At 34.9% G+C, this 20,973-nt stretch overlaps 2 protein-coding genes across 4 annotated transcripts in view; both read left to right on the forward strand.

Annotated features, from left to right (window-relative positions):
- The window catches only part of syt1a (synaptotagmin Ia), a 185,179-nt gene extending 177,985 nt beyond the window's left edge, over positions 1-7,194 (forward strand). For 2 of the 3 annotated variants that reach the window (XM_037759999.1, XM_037760001.1), the window contains exon 12: positions 3,174-3,380. In XM_037759999.1, coding sequence (XP_037615927.1) covers positions 3,174-3,380 — 207 coding nt within the window. Of the gene's footprint in view, positions 1-3,173 lie in introns of all 3 variants that reach the window. The other variant, XM_037760000.1, reaches the window with a different exon arrangement.
- A 2,122-nt stretch (positions 7,195-9,316) lies between these two features.
- On the forward strand, positions 9,317-20,770 carry LOC119482478 (NADH-cytochrome b5 reductase 3). The gene is made up of 9 exons (XM_037760003.1): positions 9,317-9,477; positions 9,765-9,890; positions 12,203-12,275; positions 13,632-13,738; positions 13,823-13,952; positions 14,039-14,122; positions 17,922-18,007; positions 18,150-18,249; positions 19,590-20,770. Exons 1-9 carry the CDS (start codon positions 9,457-9,459, stop codon positions 19,760-19,762), a joined length of 900 nt encoding a protein of 299 aa, XP_037615931.1. The 5' UTR covers positions 9,317-9,456; the 3' UTR covers positions 19,763-20,770.
- Positions 20,771-20,973: the final 203 nt, after the last annotated feature.

The raw sequence follows: 20,973 nt of genomic DNA on the forward strand, positions 1-20,973 counted from the left end.
AGCAATTAAAGACAAACTGACAAGTAACAGGTTACAAGATAAAGTGACACGGTAAGATTAATAAACAGAGCAGCTTATAAAGTATCCATTCTCTGACATTTCTAAAAAGTAATGTGTTATACTGTAGGGACAAATTGTGCCATAAGAACCAGCAAAGATTTGGTTGCATAGAAACGATTGATAAATGGAAGCTCAATTACCAAATAATCAGTTTAGAGGCTTTTCATCATAACAGCTTAATCAAAGGCACCTCATTTTAAATGTCGCAATTTCACAAGCCAATTGCTCGGTGGATGTTATTCTCTGCAGGTTAACCTAACGTACGCAGCAACAACTGCAGTATATCCAAGCCGAAGAAGTGAAACATGAATCTTTTACCAGGACATTATGAAAGAAAGGATAAAGAATGCAAAAATCTGTGCCAGAAAGGAATAGCAATGAACAACATTATCTCCTCATGCAAGACAGTAATTGAGTCAAATTGATTAAGCCTGTCACAGCTCACAAATCACCGGTTTGGATCCATGAGCCTCAGATTCAATTTAAACTGTGTTGATCCCAATCAACCCCATTCAAATCAAACCCATATTTAGTGCTGCTGATACCAATATGTTGGCTAAATTTACATGTATTATCTCATCATTAAGAGCCAGATGAAATAATTATTAGTGCCACTGATTGAATCATAAACTTGTCATTGATTAGGTGTATTGAACGCTCTCTTGAAAGCCAGGAGAGTTAAAAACATACTTGAATGACCTGATTTGACTCTGACCAATCAATCAAACACCAACTCCTTAAAAAGGTACTAAATGTTAAACTAATTGATTGTTTAAACACTGGCAGCTCTGTAGACCTCTGGCTGCATCTGATTTTAAATAAAGACACTTAAAGCTGTGGTGATTTTTAATTACAGACTCACTCCCACAATATAACTCCGTCTGATGTTGCAGAGAAAACAGTTTAATTTGATCGATTTCTCAGAGAGACTTTTCCCATCCTGTATAACAAACTATACACACTGTAAATACCCTAGAAAGCTGCAAATTAACCGCTTTTATCTGCAGAGGCGGGGAGTGGAATTTGAGTTAAACTTGACCTTGGGACTATTTGTGTAATTAATCTTAAGCTTTTAATTGTCTCAGAGATTGTGTGGGAATTAAAATCAGTGCTTTTAATTGGTCCATTTCACCAACATAAGGATTGAGGCTGCTCCATATCCTCCTTAGTACGCACACAATTAGCTTTGTAGAACTCAGTGACACCGTTTAGATTAATTTGTTTTAATCTATGACCTCTTACATGCTCACTTTTTCCACATAAAGACGAATATAGACTGTGAAACTCTGTCTCTCCTGGTTTTTCGATTTGTTCATAGATGACTTAACTAAACTAGGAAGCTTAAAAACTTTTGCCTGTTGGGCTTGAGTTTGCCAAGTTATGATTTGAGCATATTTTTTACGCTAAATGCGACAATAGTTGTCATTGTTTTGTGTTGTTAATTGATTTCCAATAATAAATATATACATACATTTGCATAAAGCAAGCAATACTGACTGGTCAGTCATGATTAACAAAAGAGCCTGCTAATATCCAATCAAAGAAAGTTGTGATTCAATTAGCAATTTGAAGGTGAACTGTCCCTTTTAAAGACCAACTAACCCCAACCAGCCATCTGGGAACCTTACTCAGTATTTCATTACATGGCGTGTTAGACATGCTCTTTTACAACAGTGGCTCTGAGCTCATGCAGGTGGCAGTATCTCCGTCTCAGTGTGCCAGTGGATCGAAACTTAATCAGGGCTCTTTGTGCACTAATTCATATTCTCTACCAGAGATTGATGTTCAGGTCACTCCTCTTTGCAGTGTCCTGTTGAATCAACAACACATGCCGGGTCTTAGACCTCTGAGTAATCAAACATTCTGCTGTGTTTGGCTCTGGAAATAACCGAGGCCTTGTCTGGAGTGTCACTTATTGTTAATCAGCATTAATGTCTGAAAGAGCACCTCATTCTCTGCATTATTGTTCTACTTAAAGTAATAACCAGGAACGGTTTCAGATAGCTTAATGCACAAATACGTACATTATTTACTGCTCTACAGTGACAGATGTTTCAGTGCAAATCTTACTTAGTTTATCAGCTATTTTAAATATACTGAAATTATTCTCAGTTGCACAAACCTTGATGCTTTTCACATTTCCAGTTTGTTTGGAAACAAACACTGATTGGCAGGTGACTTCTGGGAAATGCAGTGCAGAAACACAGCATCTGTGAGCGCGTAACACAAAAAAACAAAATCAATTATTAGATTAAATTATTGTTAACATAAATTGGGTTTAATAGCATTTGTATGGTGATATTATTTTACTACAGTTTATCAGATCTTGATATTTGTGTAGGGGACCTTAAAAGGTCTGTCGTGTTAGAAAATGCTGCTCTCTTGACTTTATTTCCCTAGGTTTTTTAATGCTCTGATGCAGTACAGCTCGTGTCTGCTGACACAAATCTAATAAAAATAACAATAAACCCAATTTATAGAGCACTTTTCTAAACAAAAGTTACTAAGTGCTTTACATCATGAGAAGAGGAAGAAGAGACAGACACATTTACAAGATGAAATACAGAATAAAAGCAAGACAGGCTTTCAAACAGGCAGTTAAAAAAACGACTGGTTAAATATGTGGAAAATTGTACCATAAAATCATGACCAATATAATGAAATTATGACCAATCTCACTAGCAGGTCCATTTAGTAGCTTTCTACTTATCACACAATCTACCTCCTGACCTTGATTTATGTTCTTTCATGTTTCCCTTTCTACAGAAAGTGCAGGTTGTTATAACTGTTCTGGACTATGACCAAAAAAAATAAGAGACAGCCACATTAACAAGATAAAAATAGAGAATAAAAACAAGCAGGCAGTTAAAAAACGACTGGTTAAATATGCAGAAAATTATACCATAAAATTATGACCAATCTCACCAGAAGGTCCATTTAATAGCTTTCTACTTATCACACAATCTTCCTCAGCAGAAACTGACTTAACAAAGTGGAGCTTTATTGTTTGACTGAAGCAAACACAGCTGTTTAGAGATGAGCATTAACCGTCTATATGCAGACGATACCTCGATTTATGTTCTTTCATGTCTCCCGCTCTTCCCTTTCTACAGAAAGTGCAAGTTGTTATAACTGTTCTGGACTATGACAAGATCGGCAAGAACGATGCCATCGGCAAGGTCTTTGTGGGCCTCAACAGCTCGGGGACGGAGCTGCGCCACTGGTCCGACATGCTGGCCAACCCCAGGAGACCCGTCGCCCAGTGGCACGTGCTGAAGCCTGAGGAAGAGGTGGATTCTCAGCTCTCCACCAAGAAATAGGCAGGGCCCTTTCAGCACCTGCCTTGTAGTACTCTTTAGCCAGTATGTGTAAATACCTCAGTGATATATGGGTCCATCCACGTAACCCCCCCTCTTTACCTCCCCCAGCTTTACCGCTCCTAATATCAAAAAAATTATTCAAACTTCCTGCGACATCCTACCCTCTGCTTTTTTTCTATCAGGTTCCCTACTTTTCTCGCTTTATCTTTTTTTTTTTTGTTCCTCTCTGATTCAGCAGTTTTTGTTTTCCATCTCCGTGCCCTTAACCGCCCCGACCAAATGCCCCCTTCTTTTAAGCAATATGATCTGTATAGATAGCGCATGACTGAAAGAATTTATTGTACCACAGTTGTATATATAAGTATGCAGACAAAAATGATTTCTAGTTTATGTGTTTGTATGTTGTTACCCGTTTCCTAATCTGTGTATATCTTGATGTTTTTAATAAGATGTTCTATTTTAAATTATGTAAATGCAGATATAGAGGAAAGCCAATATTATATATCCCAGGATTTAAAAATTCTACCTTATTACCTTATTGCATTCCAGAAAAAAAAATACCAACCTGCAAGACACTAGTGGAAATATATTCACATTGTAAAGGACGATGCCTGGCTTTAAGGTCAGTAAAGGATCATCACAGGAAAGACAGATGAATATAGAAACACAAAAACTCCAAAATACAAGGCCATTAACTACTATGGTTCTGAGGGTAAAATGATGCTGCTGGAAATTATACAAGCACATGATTTCTTACGACTTTTTGTACTTATTTCTCAATCAGAGGACCTATATGTTTAGCTTGATGCACACTGTTACCAGAAACAATAGTTATTGAAACCTGTTAGCATTTATTTTCTCCATATTTGGCAGTTTGAGTGAAATAGGTCCTCATTTTTAAAGGCCATCGTTCACTTAAACTGGCTAGTTTTTTTTTCCAAAAATGGAAAATATAGCCTCCAAAAAAACAACCCTTAAAAAACAGACCCCATGTGAGAAAAGCACCAAGCTGTAGCCATTGTGTCCTTAAGCTTGTTTAACAATATTTTGTTAACTGTTTACTTTGAACAGCCTTGTCGTTGTTGGGAGTATATCGCATTTAGGCCGGGGTCCGATCTTTTTGAGAAGGAGTTAGAAAAAAAAAAAAAAAAAAGAGTCGTGACTTTGGTTTTAAGAGGACTATTTTTTAGAGCAATTCAACGTCTTGACTATTTTTTCGTAAACTGCATGATTTTTTTTACAATCTTTACTAAAGGCTGGGACGGGGGGGGAGATCTACCGACACCAGGGGTTGTCTCTTCTGATACGATCCCTTTGCCTTCAATCAGAGGAGAGGAAAGAAAAATAACGTCTAAACGTTGGGTCAATGTATGTGAATATGTTGACGGAGGCGAAGCGAGATTCTAAACACTGCCATTTTCAGAGGTGACTTATGTAAAGGCCCTCTCTTCATGCACACTCCCACTTGCTAGTGGTTGTAGCTTTGGTTTTTTGGGAACAATGTCTTTGGCTGCAATGGTGCCCTAAATCGCAGTCTTTGCTTTGCGTTGCCTTCTCACAGTGACAATAGAGCTAGCCATGTTTTACTGCCAATTTTACCGTTTATGTGGCTGCTGTTTTGCACTGGATGTCTTTGAACTAGCTTGTTGACTTCTTTAGAAACAATTTTTGGACAGTTGTTGGGTTGGCTTTATTTCAGGACACCTGCAGGGGGGAGCCAGAAATCCGCCTGCTCGATCGGCTTAACTTAAAAAAAAAAAAAAAAGCAATGATGACAAATCACAGCCAACAGCAGTTACATCAGTTTTGTTTTCTTGTTGGCACAGGACTACACCAAGAGAGTGCGAAATAACCGTAAAGTTAATGGTCTGCGTAGGCTATTAGTCCATCATGTCCTTTACTACGGGTCCAATTAGCAAAGGAATAAGTTTTAATCCATGAAAACCATGAAGTCTCTTATCTTGGAGGAACCTCTTGCATATACTGGATGCTAGCTTCAGGAGGACTTTCTAAATGTTTTCAATGTTATTGTGTAGTTGATAGCACTATTATGAAAAAGCTACTTGTCATTCCATAGGAGTCTCTGAGGACTGCTTTGTGTATCACTGTGACTGCCGTGTGTGCTTAGAGATGTAGACTTATCAGTAGGTAGCGAAACCAGTTTGTTCTGTAGTGATGTCGTAGCGTTTAATGCCATTTTTCCCTTCTACACGCAGAGAAAGAGAGAGAGAGAGTGCGCGTGACGTCACCGACGGCAAAAAACAAAGGCATTTTATCTGAGCGCGAGCAGGTCGTTTCACACAGCATTTTGTTGAGCACTGTGCAATACTTGTATGTTCATCCCATAGTGTTAACGTGGGTGGTGTTGCCCAAGAAAAAAACAAAAGATTCTAACCCCTTGAGGGATGATTCCAGTCCAGAGAGATGTTTCTCCTTTCCAGTGAGATGGTTAGGACACAGCACACGTAGATTCAGCTTACAGGTATAGGAGCTTGACACCTGTCGACCTCCGTTTAGGGTTCCCTCCCTTTTCGCAGGTTCGTTTTCTCTTCTTGCACACAGTTCCAGCATCAGAAGTTTCAGGGAGTATTAGTTAAAATACCAAACGAGATTCTACATTTAAATATCCCCTTAAAAATGTATATATTTACATAATCGTGTCAAAACAATGTATATCTAGAATAAATATAAAGTGAATATGATTATTCAGCTGCAAATATTTTATCCATCTTTCATCCATATACTTACTATATCTCATCATTATTTCATTTTTTATTTGTCAACTTGCCCCATTGATTCAAAACCCCCCTTTTATATTTGAGATGAAAACTCTGAATGTACAGTATGGACTGTGTTGGTGTAGATTACTTTAACCGTGAGATTAGACGTACTTTGCACTTTTTGTTGTAAAAAAAAAAAAAAAAGTCCCTTTTGTTTATATTTTTTCAACTATTAGGAATTTATGTCATAACCCTTTGGGGTAAAATCTCCTATCTGATCGCATTCCAAAATCATTGAATATACTTTAATACAGCCAGTCCTTCTTAAACTGAGGGATTATTTTATGTTTTACATACATGTAGATTCATGAATTCCAGTACAGCTTCAGGTTTAAATGAAAAAAATGGATTAAATACAAGGTAAAGGCTCTGTAAAATGTCCTGAGCAATTTGATATTAACTCAAAAAAAGGTTGTACTAACAGAATTATCCGATAAAAGCTGAAATAAAATCAGAAATATGACGTGTAAATCAGGGGATTCAGTAATAGGCAGCATTGCCATCGGTTTGTGAGGTGTGTGGAAAAAAACCACAAAGCCATTACCTTCAACGCAATGCTCCTCTTATTGCGATTTCCTACCAAAGTATGCATGCATAATCAAACCCTAAATTCTCCTCTTGTATAAAAATACGCTCTCTGTGTGACAAGGAACTAAAGTTTCTCTCCAGTGGCACTGACGAAAAGCCACGCTGACCTTTCAGAAACAAAGCTGTGTAAAGTATTAGAATCTGATGCTGTAGAAAGATCCTAGTTGCCTTTGTGTATATCAACTGCCTGCTTGAGTATTTTGTGTGTGGAACTTTTCTCTGTAATCTTGTAGAACTGTTTGGGGTGTTTTTTCCTGCCATATCGCTCGCGGTGACGGCGAGCCGCTGACAAGTTATATTTGCTGTGTATACCTTCATTTTTGACGAGGTGTTTTACAGTTTTGTTTCACTTTGTGTAGTGATTCACTCTGTGGAGTTTTCTGACTGTTGTTATATAACTTCATATACACAAATGATCAATAAAAATGTTTTATTTCCTGTTGATACAGAAGCCTATCATGTCATATTTTCAGTTAAGTGCCAACAAAGCATTAAAGTGTGACTGCCTCTAATAGTAGCTTTAATAACTAAATCAACCTTTATTGCTTTCACTACAGTGTTAGTATTGATTGGCAGAAGCAGTATGACTCACTGCAACTCCCGTCACATCAAAAAGAAGTGTCTGCGTGACAAATTCTTCTTTTAATGATGATGTGTGCTTCTCAACACTTTCACTCAGCTTTGAATCATCCAGACCAGCCTGTTAACAAGGTCACTACTGCCATCTATAGGACGTAAAGGAGCACAACACAGTGTATGAGCATTGAAAAAAACAGATTATGTTTTTCCATTTTGCTCTGGGCACAGATCAATTTCTATTAGTGAATATTCACTGATGTCTACCAGAGCCAGAAAACGGGGACAAGAGTTTGTCCTCCCACCAAATGCATGATGTCACATCGATGTGAAGCTCAGCTGAGAGTGAATTTGAGGATGAGAGCACCCTGAGGTGGTAGATAGATAGATTTTAGGCTGCTGCTATGAAATGAAGCTCATTTGGGTGTTCAGGGACAAACAGCTCATCAGTAAATAATGTCATTAAACACTTTAACATCCAGTTTCCGTTAATTTACCCATATATATATTTGGTTGGTTGTTTGGTTTATACTGAGTAAAATATTCACAACATATGCTTAAAACTCAGAGGGAATGTTTCAAGATTCATGATGAACTTTATTGACCCCGTGATGTGAAAGTGTCACAGCCACAAAAATTTTTTTACCTGAAAAGATGCACAGAACAGGTAAGTAACCTTAAAAACAACAGGATACAATTATGATAGATACATAAGATAAGATAAGATATTTCTTTATAAGTCCCGCAGTGGGGAAATTTGCAGTGTACAGCAGTAAAGGGGATAGTGCAAAAAACAAGATGCATCAGCTAACACAGTAAAAAAAGAGCTAAACAAAGTGTAACAAAATATGAACCATTTAAATAGAAGGAAGTATATATACAGTATTGAATCTAAGTACTTTATGTGCTCCACTGGTATTATTTTTAATAGCTTACTGCAGTTCATTACTGCTGTTTTTGTGGTCTTCATTGATATAATCAAAGCTGCATGATCACATTAGGCTCCATTTCTGCTAAGGAATGAACACATGATCCACATTGTGCAAATTTGGTGTCCTTAGATAACACTGTCCCTAATGTCTGGCCTCATACAACTCTTTGTTTTTGTTGCAACTGTTTATTTTAGTGATGTGTAGGTTGCGAATGAGCCGACTCTTTGAGCCGACTCCTTTAAGTGAACGATAAGAACACTCCATGCACCGACTATGACTGAATCTTGTGTTAATGACGTCCGTGCGACCAATCAGGTGATGACAGACAAGGATCATACCGACTCCTTTAAGTGAACGATAAGAGCACTCCATGCACTGACTGTGACTGAATGTTGTGTTAATAACGTCTGTGCGACCAATCAGGTGATGACAGACAAGGATCATACCATCAAGCAGGGAGGGGCGGCGCGCTGACGGTCTACAGGTACAGAGCAGGAGGAAGAGGAGGAGAGAAAGAGAAAGAGGAGTGTGGTGCGCGAATAGCAGGCAAGATGAGTGACAGTCGGAAACTAAGCAGCATGCAGAGTTATGGTATTCTGGAAATTATGAGGTTTAGTATAATTATATTGAATAATTTAAGTGATATATGTGCACTTAGAAGAGTGCACATATATCAGAAGAGTCGTTTGGGAGCCGAAAGAGCCGGCTCTTCTTGGTGAGCTGAGCCAAATGATCTGGCTCACTAAAAAGAGCCTGAATTCCCATCACTAGTTTATTTAGACTTTTATTTTGAGAAATCCAAGTATTTCCTTTATTTTATTTTATTTATTGAGTTTTATTCTGGAAATCCATGCGGAAGTGACGTTGAGCTTCAGCTTCGTCAAATTAGCCGTTATAACACCGGAAGTTGTGTTTTTACTGGTTAAAAAAATGACCAAACGGTATTAAATCAGGGTGAATAAACAAATAAAAGAACGCATATTATTTCTCATTAAATAAATTAATTATTATAACTACATTTTTTGGTGTTATTTAAAAAAAAATTATGAAACAATGCTTTTATTTTCAAAAACAGACCGGATGTGAATGTCTGCTTGACAACCACTGACAGTTGTTGCTACCGTCTCGGTTGCAGTGAACTCCTCTGGTGCTGCTTTCTGCGTTGAAAAACAACCTTGCAGTTGCCAAAACTGTCTGAAAATGCTGTCGTACATCATTGGAGTAAGTATACTTATCATGTGAGGTCGCCAGGTTGATTATATTGTAGTTATGTAGCTGTATTGTTGCGTTAAAGTATGCTTAACAGCAGCTAACTGTTTCCTCATCAAGTTCAGCTGGCAGCTTTTGGTCTGTGGCCCACAGACACATTGCTATGACTCACTTCTCCTGTTATGGATTAAACAACATGACTTAAAGTGGGACAACGCCCCTCAGAGGTCTCAACCAGTTGGTAGCTAATGTTAGCTGCTGGTCTGAGTCATTCTCCTGTTTTTTTGACCTTCTCACAGTTGATCCGAGGAGGCCTTGACAGCATCATCAACCTGATCTTCAGGCTCCTCTTCTCCAAGAAGAGACAAGCTCTCACCTTAGAGGACCCCAACATCAAGTATGCACTGCGAATGCTGGACAAACAGGTAACCCACACTCTTGAATTTCACCATATAAAAGTTTTTTATTTAGCAAAAACTGCAGCACCAAATCTTCAGTTTCTGTGTTTAACAGCAGGTGTTAGGACATGTTGTTAGGACATTGAACGCACCTGCTGCGTTCAATGACATTTTTGACTTCACAGGTGAAGTTAATGATGGCTGAATTTCACACTCTTGATTAGAGCAGAGCCATTGTTAGTGTAATTAGTAACACCTGGGCTTTTCCTACTATGACAGGTCAAAATGCCTGCTGTGAACTCAAGTAAAAGTACTGTTCCTTTGCAAAAAAAAGTACTCAAGTAAGATAAGATAAGATTTCATTAATCAATTAATCCTTTCATCACTACACTCTTGAACATATCATTAGACTATATTCTGAGAGTATAAAAATATTTGTTTAAATACTACTGACAGTACTACAGTAATATAAATAAAGTGATATGAAGAAATAAAATGAAAAAGGCAAAAATTAAAAATAAACAATAGAGTAATTATATATGATAAGGTCACTATAAATTCAAAATACAATCATTCCCATTATATAATTATTAATAGCATTAAAAAACCATGCCATTATGATAAAATAAGATATTCCTTTATTAGTCCCGAAGTGGGGACATTTTTAGTGTACAGCAGCAAAGGGGATAGTGCAAAAAACAAGATGCATCAGTTAACACAGTAAAAAAAAAAAAAAGAGCTAAACAAAGTGTGACAAATATGAACCATTTAAATACAAGGAAGTATAGAAATAGGAGCGGTATATACAGTTTTGGCAATAAACAGACTATTGACAAAATTGCACAAGTGGAAAATGATATTGCACAGTGAGAATTAAATGAAATTCCACCTGAAAATATCAGGTTATTGTCAGTTTTTGGTGTGTAAGTGGTCTACTGGGAGCAGTGCTGGTTAGAAGTAAGAAGTCGAAGTAAAAGTAGTCATCAAAATAAGTAATTGAGTGTAAAAAAAAAAAAAAGAAAAGATAAATCTGTCGCCTGTTCCATCTGTTATAAATTAACAAACCGAGTCCTAGTTCATTACAATATTGAGCATTTAGCAAACTTCATGAAACATTAACTCAATACACACTACATTATCCAACAGTTGCCACATGCCCAGCTGAAAAACTTTAGTAGGTCTACTACAGTATATGTAGCAGATCTTTGCCGGGATGTTGGAGTGAGTGAAATATACATTTCAGTCTTCAGAAGTTTCTGTAATCCTTTTGTAAATGTTGCCTATATTATCATATCGGACACTATCTAGTCACAATGTAGTCTAATATATGATAAATGGGTACAGCAGATAGAGAGAGGAAAAAAGGTTCATGAGTGTTGATTGATAGATACTGTAAATCTGTATGTTTTCTGTATGTTTTTGCATACATTAGGTACAGCTCCATGTAATATATAACATAGTTAAACATTTAACAAAGATAAAAATGCTGTATGTACTATATTTACACCATATTATCCAACGTGCATCATTCTGTGACATTTTACGTTTTTGCACACATTGATGATGCCGCCACTATCATCCTCTCTCTCTCTGTAATCCGATTTCCAGCACCTGAGCTAACTGGTATGCATTGCTCTCGGGTTGTGACCCAGGTTGTATCTGAACTGTCTTGACCAGGGATTAACCTGGGTTGACAGGCTTGGTTTAAATTGGTGTTGTATTGGTATGTTCACTTTGACCTAGGGAAGCCCGTCTGTGGTTGAAACATATTAGTCATGTCCACATGAAATTAAAGCAGTTTGTCTTTTTTTCATGTGCATAATCTGGTCTCTACTTTTCTGTCTCTCTTCATCGGGCTACACAAAGCATGACTAGTTAAAAGCAAAGCTCTGTGTCGGCACGGTTCTCTGTTGTACTGACTTCAGACCAGCTTTCTCAACCAGAGCCCTCTATACTACGTGCTCTTTATTCGTCTGTAAATATAAGCTGCTGCTAACACTATTTGAAAGCCACAATGTTATCATTACTCCTGCTGTAGCTTCAGCCATGCTGCATTTAAAAGGAGTCATGTGGAGGCGTGGCTGCGGTAGGATAACAGAGCGCCAGCAGACCTGGGACCAGCTGACCACCTGTCTCTTAAAGCATCATGAATGTATAAACTAATAAATAAAAGTAGCGCGATGAATATAAAAGTAATGATTTTTCTCTAAATATCTACTCAAGTAAGAGTTAAAAAGTATGCTGCATTAAAACTATTTACTTAAGAGTAACTTGTAACGCAGTAATTGTAACTCATCACTACCCACCTCTGATCCTCTGTGTTTGTTTATGTTGTGCAGATTGTCAGCCATGACACGAGGAAGTTCCGCTTTGCCCTGCCTTCCCCTGAACACATCCTCGGCCTCCCCGTCGGTTAGTATCAGCACTCATATGATCACTGTCAATATTTAATATGGAAACAAGCACTAAACACAGTCATTATACACACTTAAGAAAGAAATCACCGGCACTCACAGATAAAGTGTCTTTTTTAGTTTATTATTTATTTATAAGCCATCATCAGCGTCACGCTAATTCATATTAATTAATTAATTATTTAATTGATGTTTATTTCTGATTTATGACTAGAACAATTTGACACACAGTGCTGAGCTGCATCTCAAATTAATCTTCAGGTTCCCAGCTTTCAGATAATGTGCACCACTTCTATGTTGCTGTTGACCTGTTATCTACCATTGAACATCCCCTGTACCCCGCCCATACCCCTCTAAAAACAGGGGGCGGAACAGTAAGGGGTTAAGCACTTTATGCATTCGGTGTTTAGCCGTTTTTTGCACTGTCTTCATTTTAAGTGATCTTGCTTTTATACTGTCTGTCCCATTGTTTGTGTCTGTCTGGATTGTTGCATTATGTGATTTTTTTTATGATGAATGTGTTTATACATCTGGCTGCAACCAAATTTCCCCCGGTGGGATAATAAAGTCTGACTTGACTTGATTATGAGAATGACTGCTGCTTGTTTTCTAAATTTAACTATTGAAAACAATCAGAAACTTGGAATACAGTAACATGTAGACATAGTGTTGGGGAATTATTAATTAAATGATATCATTACATAAATAAGTATACAGTTAGGTACTAGGATGATAGGGAGAGCTCCTTCTGTTCAGTGGAAATCAATTAATATCTACTAGGAGAGGGAAAAAATGTACATACATTGTTATTTTGATGAAGATTTGGAATAAAGCTGAATAGCATTAAGAAAATTAGAGATGGCTTTTCTCGCGTTGCATTTAATTTTATGTATATGGAATTTGTCAAATTATAAACAGTTGAACTAGGAAGGTAATATTAGGGCTGTGACTAACAATTATTTTCTTGATTTACCGTTATCACAAGTTCTCAGAGCACAATGTGATGTCTTCAAATTGCTTTTTTCTTTATCTGACTATCAGTCCCAAACTCCAAAATATTTCATTTACTATCCTATATTAGAAAAGAAACATAGAAAATCCTCACATTTGAGAAGTTGGAACCAGAGGCTGTTAAGCATTTTTATTTAAAAAATTACTGAAATGATTAATCGATTCTAATAATTGTTGCCGATTAATTTTCTATCAAGCAACTTATTGTTTTATCCCTAGATGATATATTTTTGTACATTATATTGTTTTGAAAATAAACAGTGTGCTATTAGTAGTAATCAAACTTATCTGATATCTCAAAAGTAAACTGAGGCACTCATTGTTGTTTTGTTTTCCTCTCCAGGGCAGCACATCTATTTGTCTGCAAGAATAGACGGGAAGCTGGTCGTTCGTCCATATACGCCAGTGTCCAGTGATGATGACAAAGGCTTTGTGGACTTGGTGGTGAAGGTAATAGCCTTGAGAAAAGTTGTTTCTGTGTATATGTGTAGGTGTGCATTTGATTTTCCTAAAAATAGTTTCTCCTGTTAACAGATCTACTTTAAAGATGTTAATCCTAAATTCCCCGAGGGTGGGAAGATGAGTCAGTACTTGGAGAGCCTCAGGATCAATGACACTATCGACTTCAGAGGACCCAGTGGTCTTCTCGTTTACAAAGGCAAAGGTGAGTAACGTTACCTGAAAAGATGCCAGGTTTGTAATTGAATTAATTCAGCTGCCTGATCTGATGCTGTAACTTTCCCCCTGCAGGTGTTTTTGAGATTCAAGCAGATAAAAAGTCCCCGGCTGAGACCAAGACAGCCAAACATGTGGGCATGATCGCTGGAGGGACAGGTAAGGGAAATTTCTAGACTCCTCTATTAAAGTTTTTCACTTAGGAAATTGTTTAAGAGATGCTGACACATCTCATGATGAGTTTAGTTGGTAGAGCCATGCCTGAAAAAAACATCCTTTTTTTTCGACATACTATACTGACTTTTTTACCACATACTATACTATGACTTTTATTTATTTTTCAACATATTATACTATGACTTTTTTTTCAACATACTATACTATGACTTTTATTTATTTTTCAACATACTATACTATGACTTTTATATTTTTTTCAAGCTAATATACTATGGCTTTTCTTTCGTCATACTATACTATGCCTTTTTTATTTTTTTCGACATACTATAAGATGACTTTTTATTTTTTTCGACATACTATACTATGACTTTTTTAACACATACTATACTATGACTTTAAATTATTTTTCGACATACTATGACTTTTTTTTCGACATACTATACTAGGACTTTTTTTTATTTTTTCAACATGCTATATTATGACTTTTTTTCGACATACTATACTATGACTTTTTTTTATTTTCTCGACATACTATACTATGACTCTTTTTTTCTCGAAATACTATACTATGACTTTTATTTATTTTTCAACAATGTATGACTTTTTTTTCGACAAACTATACTATGACTTATTTTTTCTCTCCACATGCTATACTTTGACTTTTTTTATTTATTTCGACATAATGTACTCTGACTTTTACGACATACTATACTATGACTTGTTAAATATTTTGGACAAACTATACTATGACTTTTTTAATATTTTCGACATACTGTACTATGACTTTTTTTCATGAAAATATTTGACATACTATACTATGACTTTTATTTATTTTTCAACATATTATACTATGACTTTTTTTTCAACATACTATACTATGACTTTTATTTATTTTTCAACATACTATACTATGACTTTTATATTTTTTTCAAGCTAATATACTATGGCTTTTCTTTCGTCATACTATACTATGCCTTTTTTATTTTTTTCGACATACTATAAGATGACTTTTTATTTTTTTCGACATACTATACTATGACTTTTTTAACACATACTATACTATGACTTTTATTTATATTTCGACATACTATACTATGACTTTTTAAAAGAAATTTCGACATACTATACTATGACTTTTTAAAAGAAATTTCGACATACTATACTATGACTTTTTAAAAGAAATTTCGACATACTATACTATGACTTTTTAATTTTTTTCGACATACTATACTATGACTTTTTTATTTTTCGACATATTATACTATGATTTTTTTTACCACATACTATACTATGACTTTAAATTATTTTTCGACATACTATGACTTTTTTTCGACATACTATACTAGGACTTTTTTTATTTTTTCAACATGCTATATTATGACTTTTTTTCGACATACTATACTATGACTTTTTTTATTTTCTCGACATACTATACTATGACTCTTTTTTTCTCGAAATACTATACTATGACTTTTATTTATTTTTCAACAATGTATGACTTTTTTTTCGACAAACTATACTATGACTTATTTTTTCTCTCCACATGCTATACTTTGACTTTTTTTATTTATTTCGACATAATGTACTCTGACTTTTACGACATACTATACTATGACTTGTTAAATATTTTGGACAAACTATACTATGACTTTTTTAATATTTTCGACATACTATACTATGACTTTTTAAAAGAAATTTCGACATACTATACTATGACTTTTTAATTTTTTTCGACATACTATACTATGACTTTTTTATTTTTCGACATATTATACTATGACTTTTTTTACCACATACTATACTATGACTTTAAATTATTTTTCGACATACTATGACTTTTTTTTCGACATACTATACTAGGACTTTTTTTATTTTTTCAACATGCTATATTATGACTTTTTTTCGACATACTATACTATGACTTTTTTTTATTTTCTCGACATACTATACTATGACTCTTTTTTTCTCGAAATACTATACTATGACTTTTATTTATTTTTCAACAATGTATGACTTTTTTTTCGACAAACTATACTATGACTTATTTTTTCTCTCCACATGCTATACTTTGACTTTTTTTATTTATTTCGACATAATGTACTCTGACTTTTACGACATACTATACTATGACTTCTTAAATATTTTGGACAAACTATACTATGACTTTTTTAATATTTTCGACATACCGTACTATGACTTTTTTTCATGAAAATATTTGACATACTATACTATGACTTTTATTTATTTTTCAACATATTATACTATGACTTTTTTTTCAACATACTATACTATGACTTTTATTTATTTTTCAACATACTATACTATGACTTTTATATTTTTTTCAAGCTAATATACTATGGCTTTTCTTTCGTCATACTATACTATGCCTTTTTTATTTTTTTCGACATACTATAAGATGACTTTTTATTTTTTTCGACATACTATACTATGACTTTTTTAACACATACTATACTATGACTTTTATTTATATTTCGACATACTATACTATGACTTTTTAAAAGAAATTTCGACATACTATACTATGACTTTTTAAAAGAAATTTCGACATACTATACTATGACTTTTTAATTTTTTTCGACATACTATACTATGACTTTTTTATTTTTCGACATATTATACTATGATTTTTTTTACCACATACTATACTATGACTTTAAATTATTTTTCGACATACTATGACTTTTTTTTCGACATACTATACTAGGACTTTTTTTATTTTTTCAACATGCTATATTATGACTTTTTTTCGACATACTATACTATGACTTTTTTTTATTTTCTCGACATACTATACTATGACTCTTTTTTTCTCGAAATACTATACTATGACTTTTATTTATTTTTCAACAATGTATGACTTTTTTTTCGACAAACTATACTATGACTTATTTTTTCTCTCCACATGCTATACTTTGACTTTTTTTATTTATTTCGACATAATGTACTCTGACTTTTACGACATACTATACTATGACTTCTTAAATATTTTGGACAAACTATACTATGACTTTTTTAATATTTTCGACATACCGTACTATGACTTTTTTTCATGAAAATATTTGACATACTATACTATGACTTTTATTTATTTTTCGACATACTATACTATGACTTTTATTTTGACACACTATACAATGACTTTTTAAAAAAAATCTCAACATACTATACTATGATTTTTTTAAATTTTTTCGACATGCTATACTATGACTTTTTAAATTCAAGGTATAGTAAGTCGAAAAAAGTCATAGTATAGTTTGTTGAAAAAAAATCATAGTATAGTATGTCGAAAAAAATTGAAAACCCCATAGTATAGTATGTCGATAAATAAAATAAGTAATAGTATATCGGAAAAAATGCAAAAAAGTGATAGTATAGTATGTCAAAAAAAGTCATAGTATGTTTAAAAAAAAAAGTCATGGCATAGTATGTTGAAAATTTTTTAATATGTGTTGAGAAATCGATTCAGACAAAGATGTGAAGCTAAAGTATTCAGGGGCTTTAAGTTTTTTCTCTATTTGAACAAAATACAGATATCCACATATTGTATGCATTTACATTTCATAGTTGTAAATGTAAACATTACAAATGTGTCTCAGTTTATTTCCTGTTGATGTTTTTGTGAATGACATAAGCTGACATGAAGTGAACATGGACCCAACCTTTTGCAGAGCAATGTAATTCCTTTAAAACGGTCTATAATGAAGGTAATTCCATGTCTGAAGCCAAACATATGACCTTCCTCTCTTCTGTTTTCTTCCAGGAATCACTCCCATGTTGCAGCTCATCACAGATGTGATGAAGGATCCACAGGACCAGACAGTGTGTTACCTGCTGTTCGCCAACCAGGTCAGTTTCATCAGCCAGGATCACATGATGAACTATTATTGCAAGTTATTTGTTTTCCAGTGTAATTGGGAAGCAGTGGTTAATAATACAACAGAGGTGGAACATTGAGTACTGAAAGTTTGTTCTTCCTCTCCTGTCATAGACTGAGAAAGACATCCTGTTGCGACCGGAGTTGGAAGAGATCCAGGTCAACCACCCGGACCGGTTCAAGCTATGGTTCACCCTGGACAGAGCACCTGAAGGTAATAAACTTACATCTACATAATCTACATACTAGTATATTTTAAAAAATAAAAAAAAAGTCATAGTATAGTATGTCGAAAAAATAAAAAAAAGTCATAGTATAGTTTGCCGAAAATATTCAAAAATTCATAGTATAGTATGTAGAAAAAAAAGTGATATTATAGTATTTTGGAAAAAAAAATCATAGTATAGTATGTCCAAAAATAAAAGAAAAGTCATACGGTATGTCGTAAAAATAAAAAAGTCATAGTATATTATGTCGAAAAAAATTCATAGTATAGTATGTCCAAAAAATTCATAGTTTAGTATGTCGAAAAAAAATCATAGTATAGTATGTCCAAAAATTAATTAATTAATTTCTAAACGTTATCCTTTTAATTTGTTATTGTCATCTTTAGCGGTTATTTGAATAAAAACACATAATTCAAATGATTAGGAAATAAATTATTGTAATTTTACTTCAATATTTGCTTTGATTAAAAAAAAAAATCTAGGCATTAGTGGTTCTAATTAAGTTATTAAAATGTTTAGAGGGAAGTTAAACAGGCCATATTCCTCTCTATCTATTTTATATTGCTGTGAAAACATCTCCTTCAAACAACTGGATTTATTCAAGTTTCTCGCCAAAAACTACATTTTACAAGATTACATATGAAACGCATCATGATAGCGTTAGAATTTACCATCGACAAATGCGCGTTTTATTGAGTAGAGCTTGAACGCACCATAATGTGCTCAGCTGGTCACTGTAATTACTCTGAGCAGCATCATATGAATGAATTACAATATAAGTGTCTTATTACTTTAGTTGTTCCAAATATTGTTCCTTCAAAGCTTATTTTGGACTTGCAGTTGTTACAAATTGCAGCTTTATGTCTTATCTCACGCTGAAGAACTTCCACGCCGCGTTATGTATGCGGACATATGAGACTGCTGAAAACCGTCCGGCTTCAATCAGCATCTCTAGCCGTTAGTTTAGTTAACACTTGATTTATGCAAAGTTTTCTATAAGCGGAACAAGTATTATAAAAGTCAATATCGCAGTCGATCATGTTCATTTAATTGTGGGAAGCCAAAATCGCGACTGTGATTAATATTCAATTAATTGTGCAGCCCCAGCAGACGGTGGTTCATTTTATGTTGATGTTGGATGAGGACTGTGATAAATGCAAATGCACATACCACAGTTCTGATCGCAAAAAAAAAAGTAAAGTCAGATTTTATGCACATGGCAGTGTGTTCTTCATACTATGACAGTTTTCCTAAAATTAGATCTAAAACACAACGTATTGAATTGTATCGCCCTAATTTAAACGTTGGGACCTTTTCTGTGTTTCAGACTGGGAGTACAGCCAAGGCTTCATCAGTGAAGACATGGTGAGGGAACACCTGCCGCCTCCCAGTGACGACAGTCTCATCCTGATGTGTGGACCGCCACCTATGATCCAGTTCGCCTGCAACCCCAATCTGGACAAAGTCGGCCACTCCATCAGCCGCAGGTTTACCTTCTAGACGTCCATCCGCATCAAGAAAAAGAGGTTTGAGCATATAATGGCGTTCAGTTATTATATTCCCCACCTGGAGAGCATTAAAGCACCCGTACAGTTGCAGTGGGTATTGCACTATATATACTATATTTATGCCGTGATAATTCATCATGCAACAGAATCACAGCGCGGACCAATTCATGTAATCAGTAAGTGTCGCAGAAGGGGAGGGGAAATATTTGATTGAATGAGTATGTAGCGGAGATCGAAGTGTTGACTGTTGGCTTGGAAATGAGGATGTGATTAGAAATCTGTTGCAAATAATATCAGAAGAGTTCAGGTTTACTGGCTGTTTTGTGCTGCTGAGTGCCTTAACACTTGCAAAGCTTTTTTATGCATAGTTTGTGAGTCGCGACCACTTGCTTCATTTATACAGAATTGTATTGTTATTCCTTTATTGCTGTTGCGATTGTGTTATACCTGCCCTCTATCTGTCGTCACGTCAAAGATGTCAATATTTTGCTAAAATGCGATACGGTTACTGATGTGGCTACTTGTTTGGATATGCAACATAAAAAATCAATTGCTATAAAATGTTTTGATGCTAACATAGAAATCCTCATTTACAAGCGTTTGATCATAACAGTTGTAGCATCTCCCTGAGCCGTTTAAGGAAGATGCACCTAAAAATGAAGACAAGGAAAAATGCATTTTCTCTTTTTTATTACCAAAAATTTAAAAACAAAGACTTTGGTTTCCATGTTGTAATGCTTTTTCCTAAACGGAAGAGTTTGACATTTGGAGAAAAAACGCTTTCATGCCAAGAGTTAGAGCAGAGGATCAATACCACTCCTTAAAAGGTGCTAAATGCGAGATTGGGAGCATTTCTACTGCCTCTGCACAGCTCTAAACTCAAGTAGTGCTCAGGTAGACATTACTCCTCTTTATTTTTACTGCTATATTAATGCTCTGGATATCATAGAGATAACCTTTAAGTATGAGTTCATAAAGAATAGAAGCAGAGGGAAAAGCTGCACCTCTAAAGCCCTCATTTTGGTCAATTTGTGGTTTTAGGGAGAATTACCTACTATAACTATTTCGTGGTGAACAGCGTTTAGATTAAAGGCGCTAAATTTGATATCCAGAGCATTAATATAGCAGCAAACAGCTATTTGCTATGTAAAGAAGTAAGAAGTAATGTACTGTTACAGCTGGTAACACTGTCCTGGAAGCGTA

This window comes from Sebastes umbrosus, chromosome 23 (genome assembly GCF_015220745.1).
Source record: "Sebastes umbrosus isolate fSebUmb1 chromosome 23, fSebUmb1.pri, whole genome shotgun sequence".
NCBI classification, from domain to species: Eukaryota; Metazoa; Chordata; class Actinopteri; order Perciformes; family Sebastidae; genus Sebastes; species Sebastes umbrosus.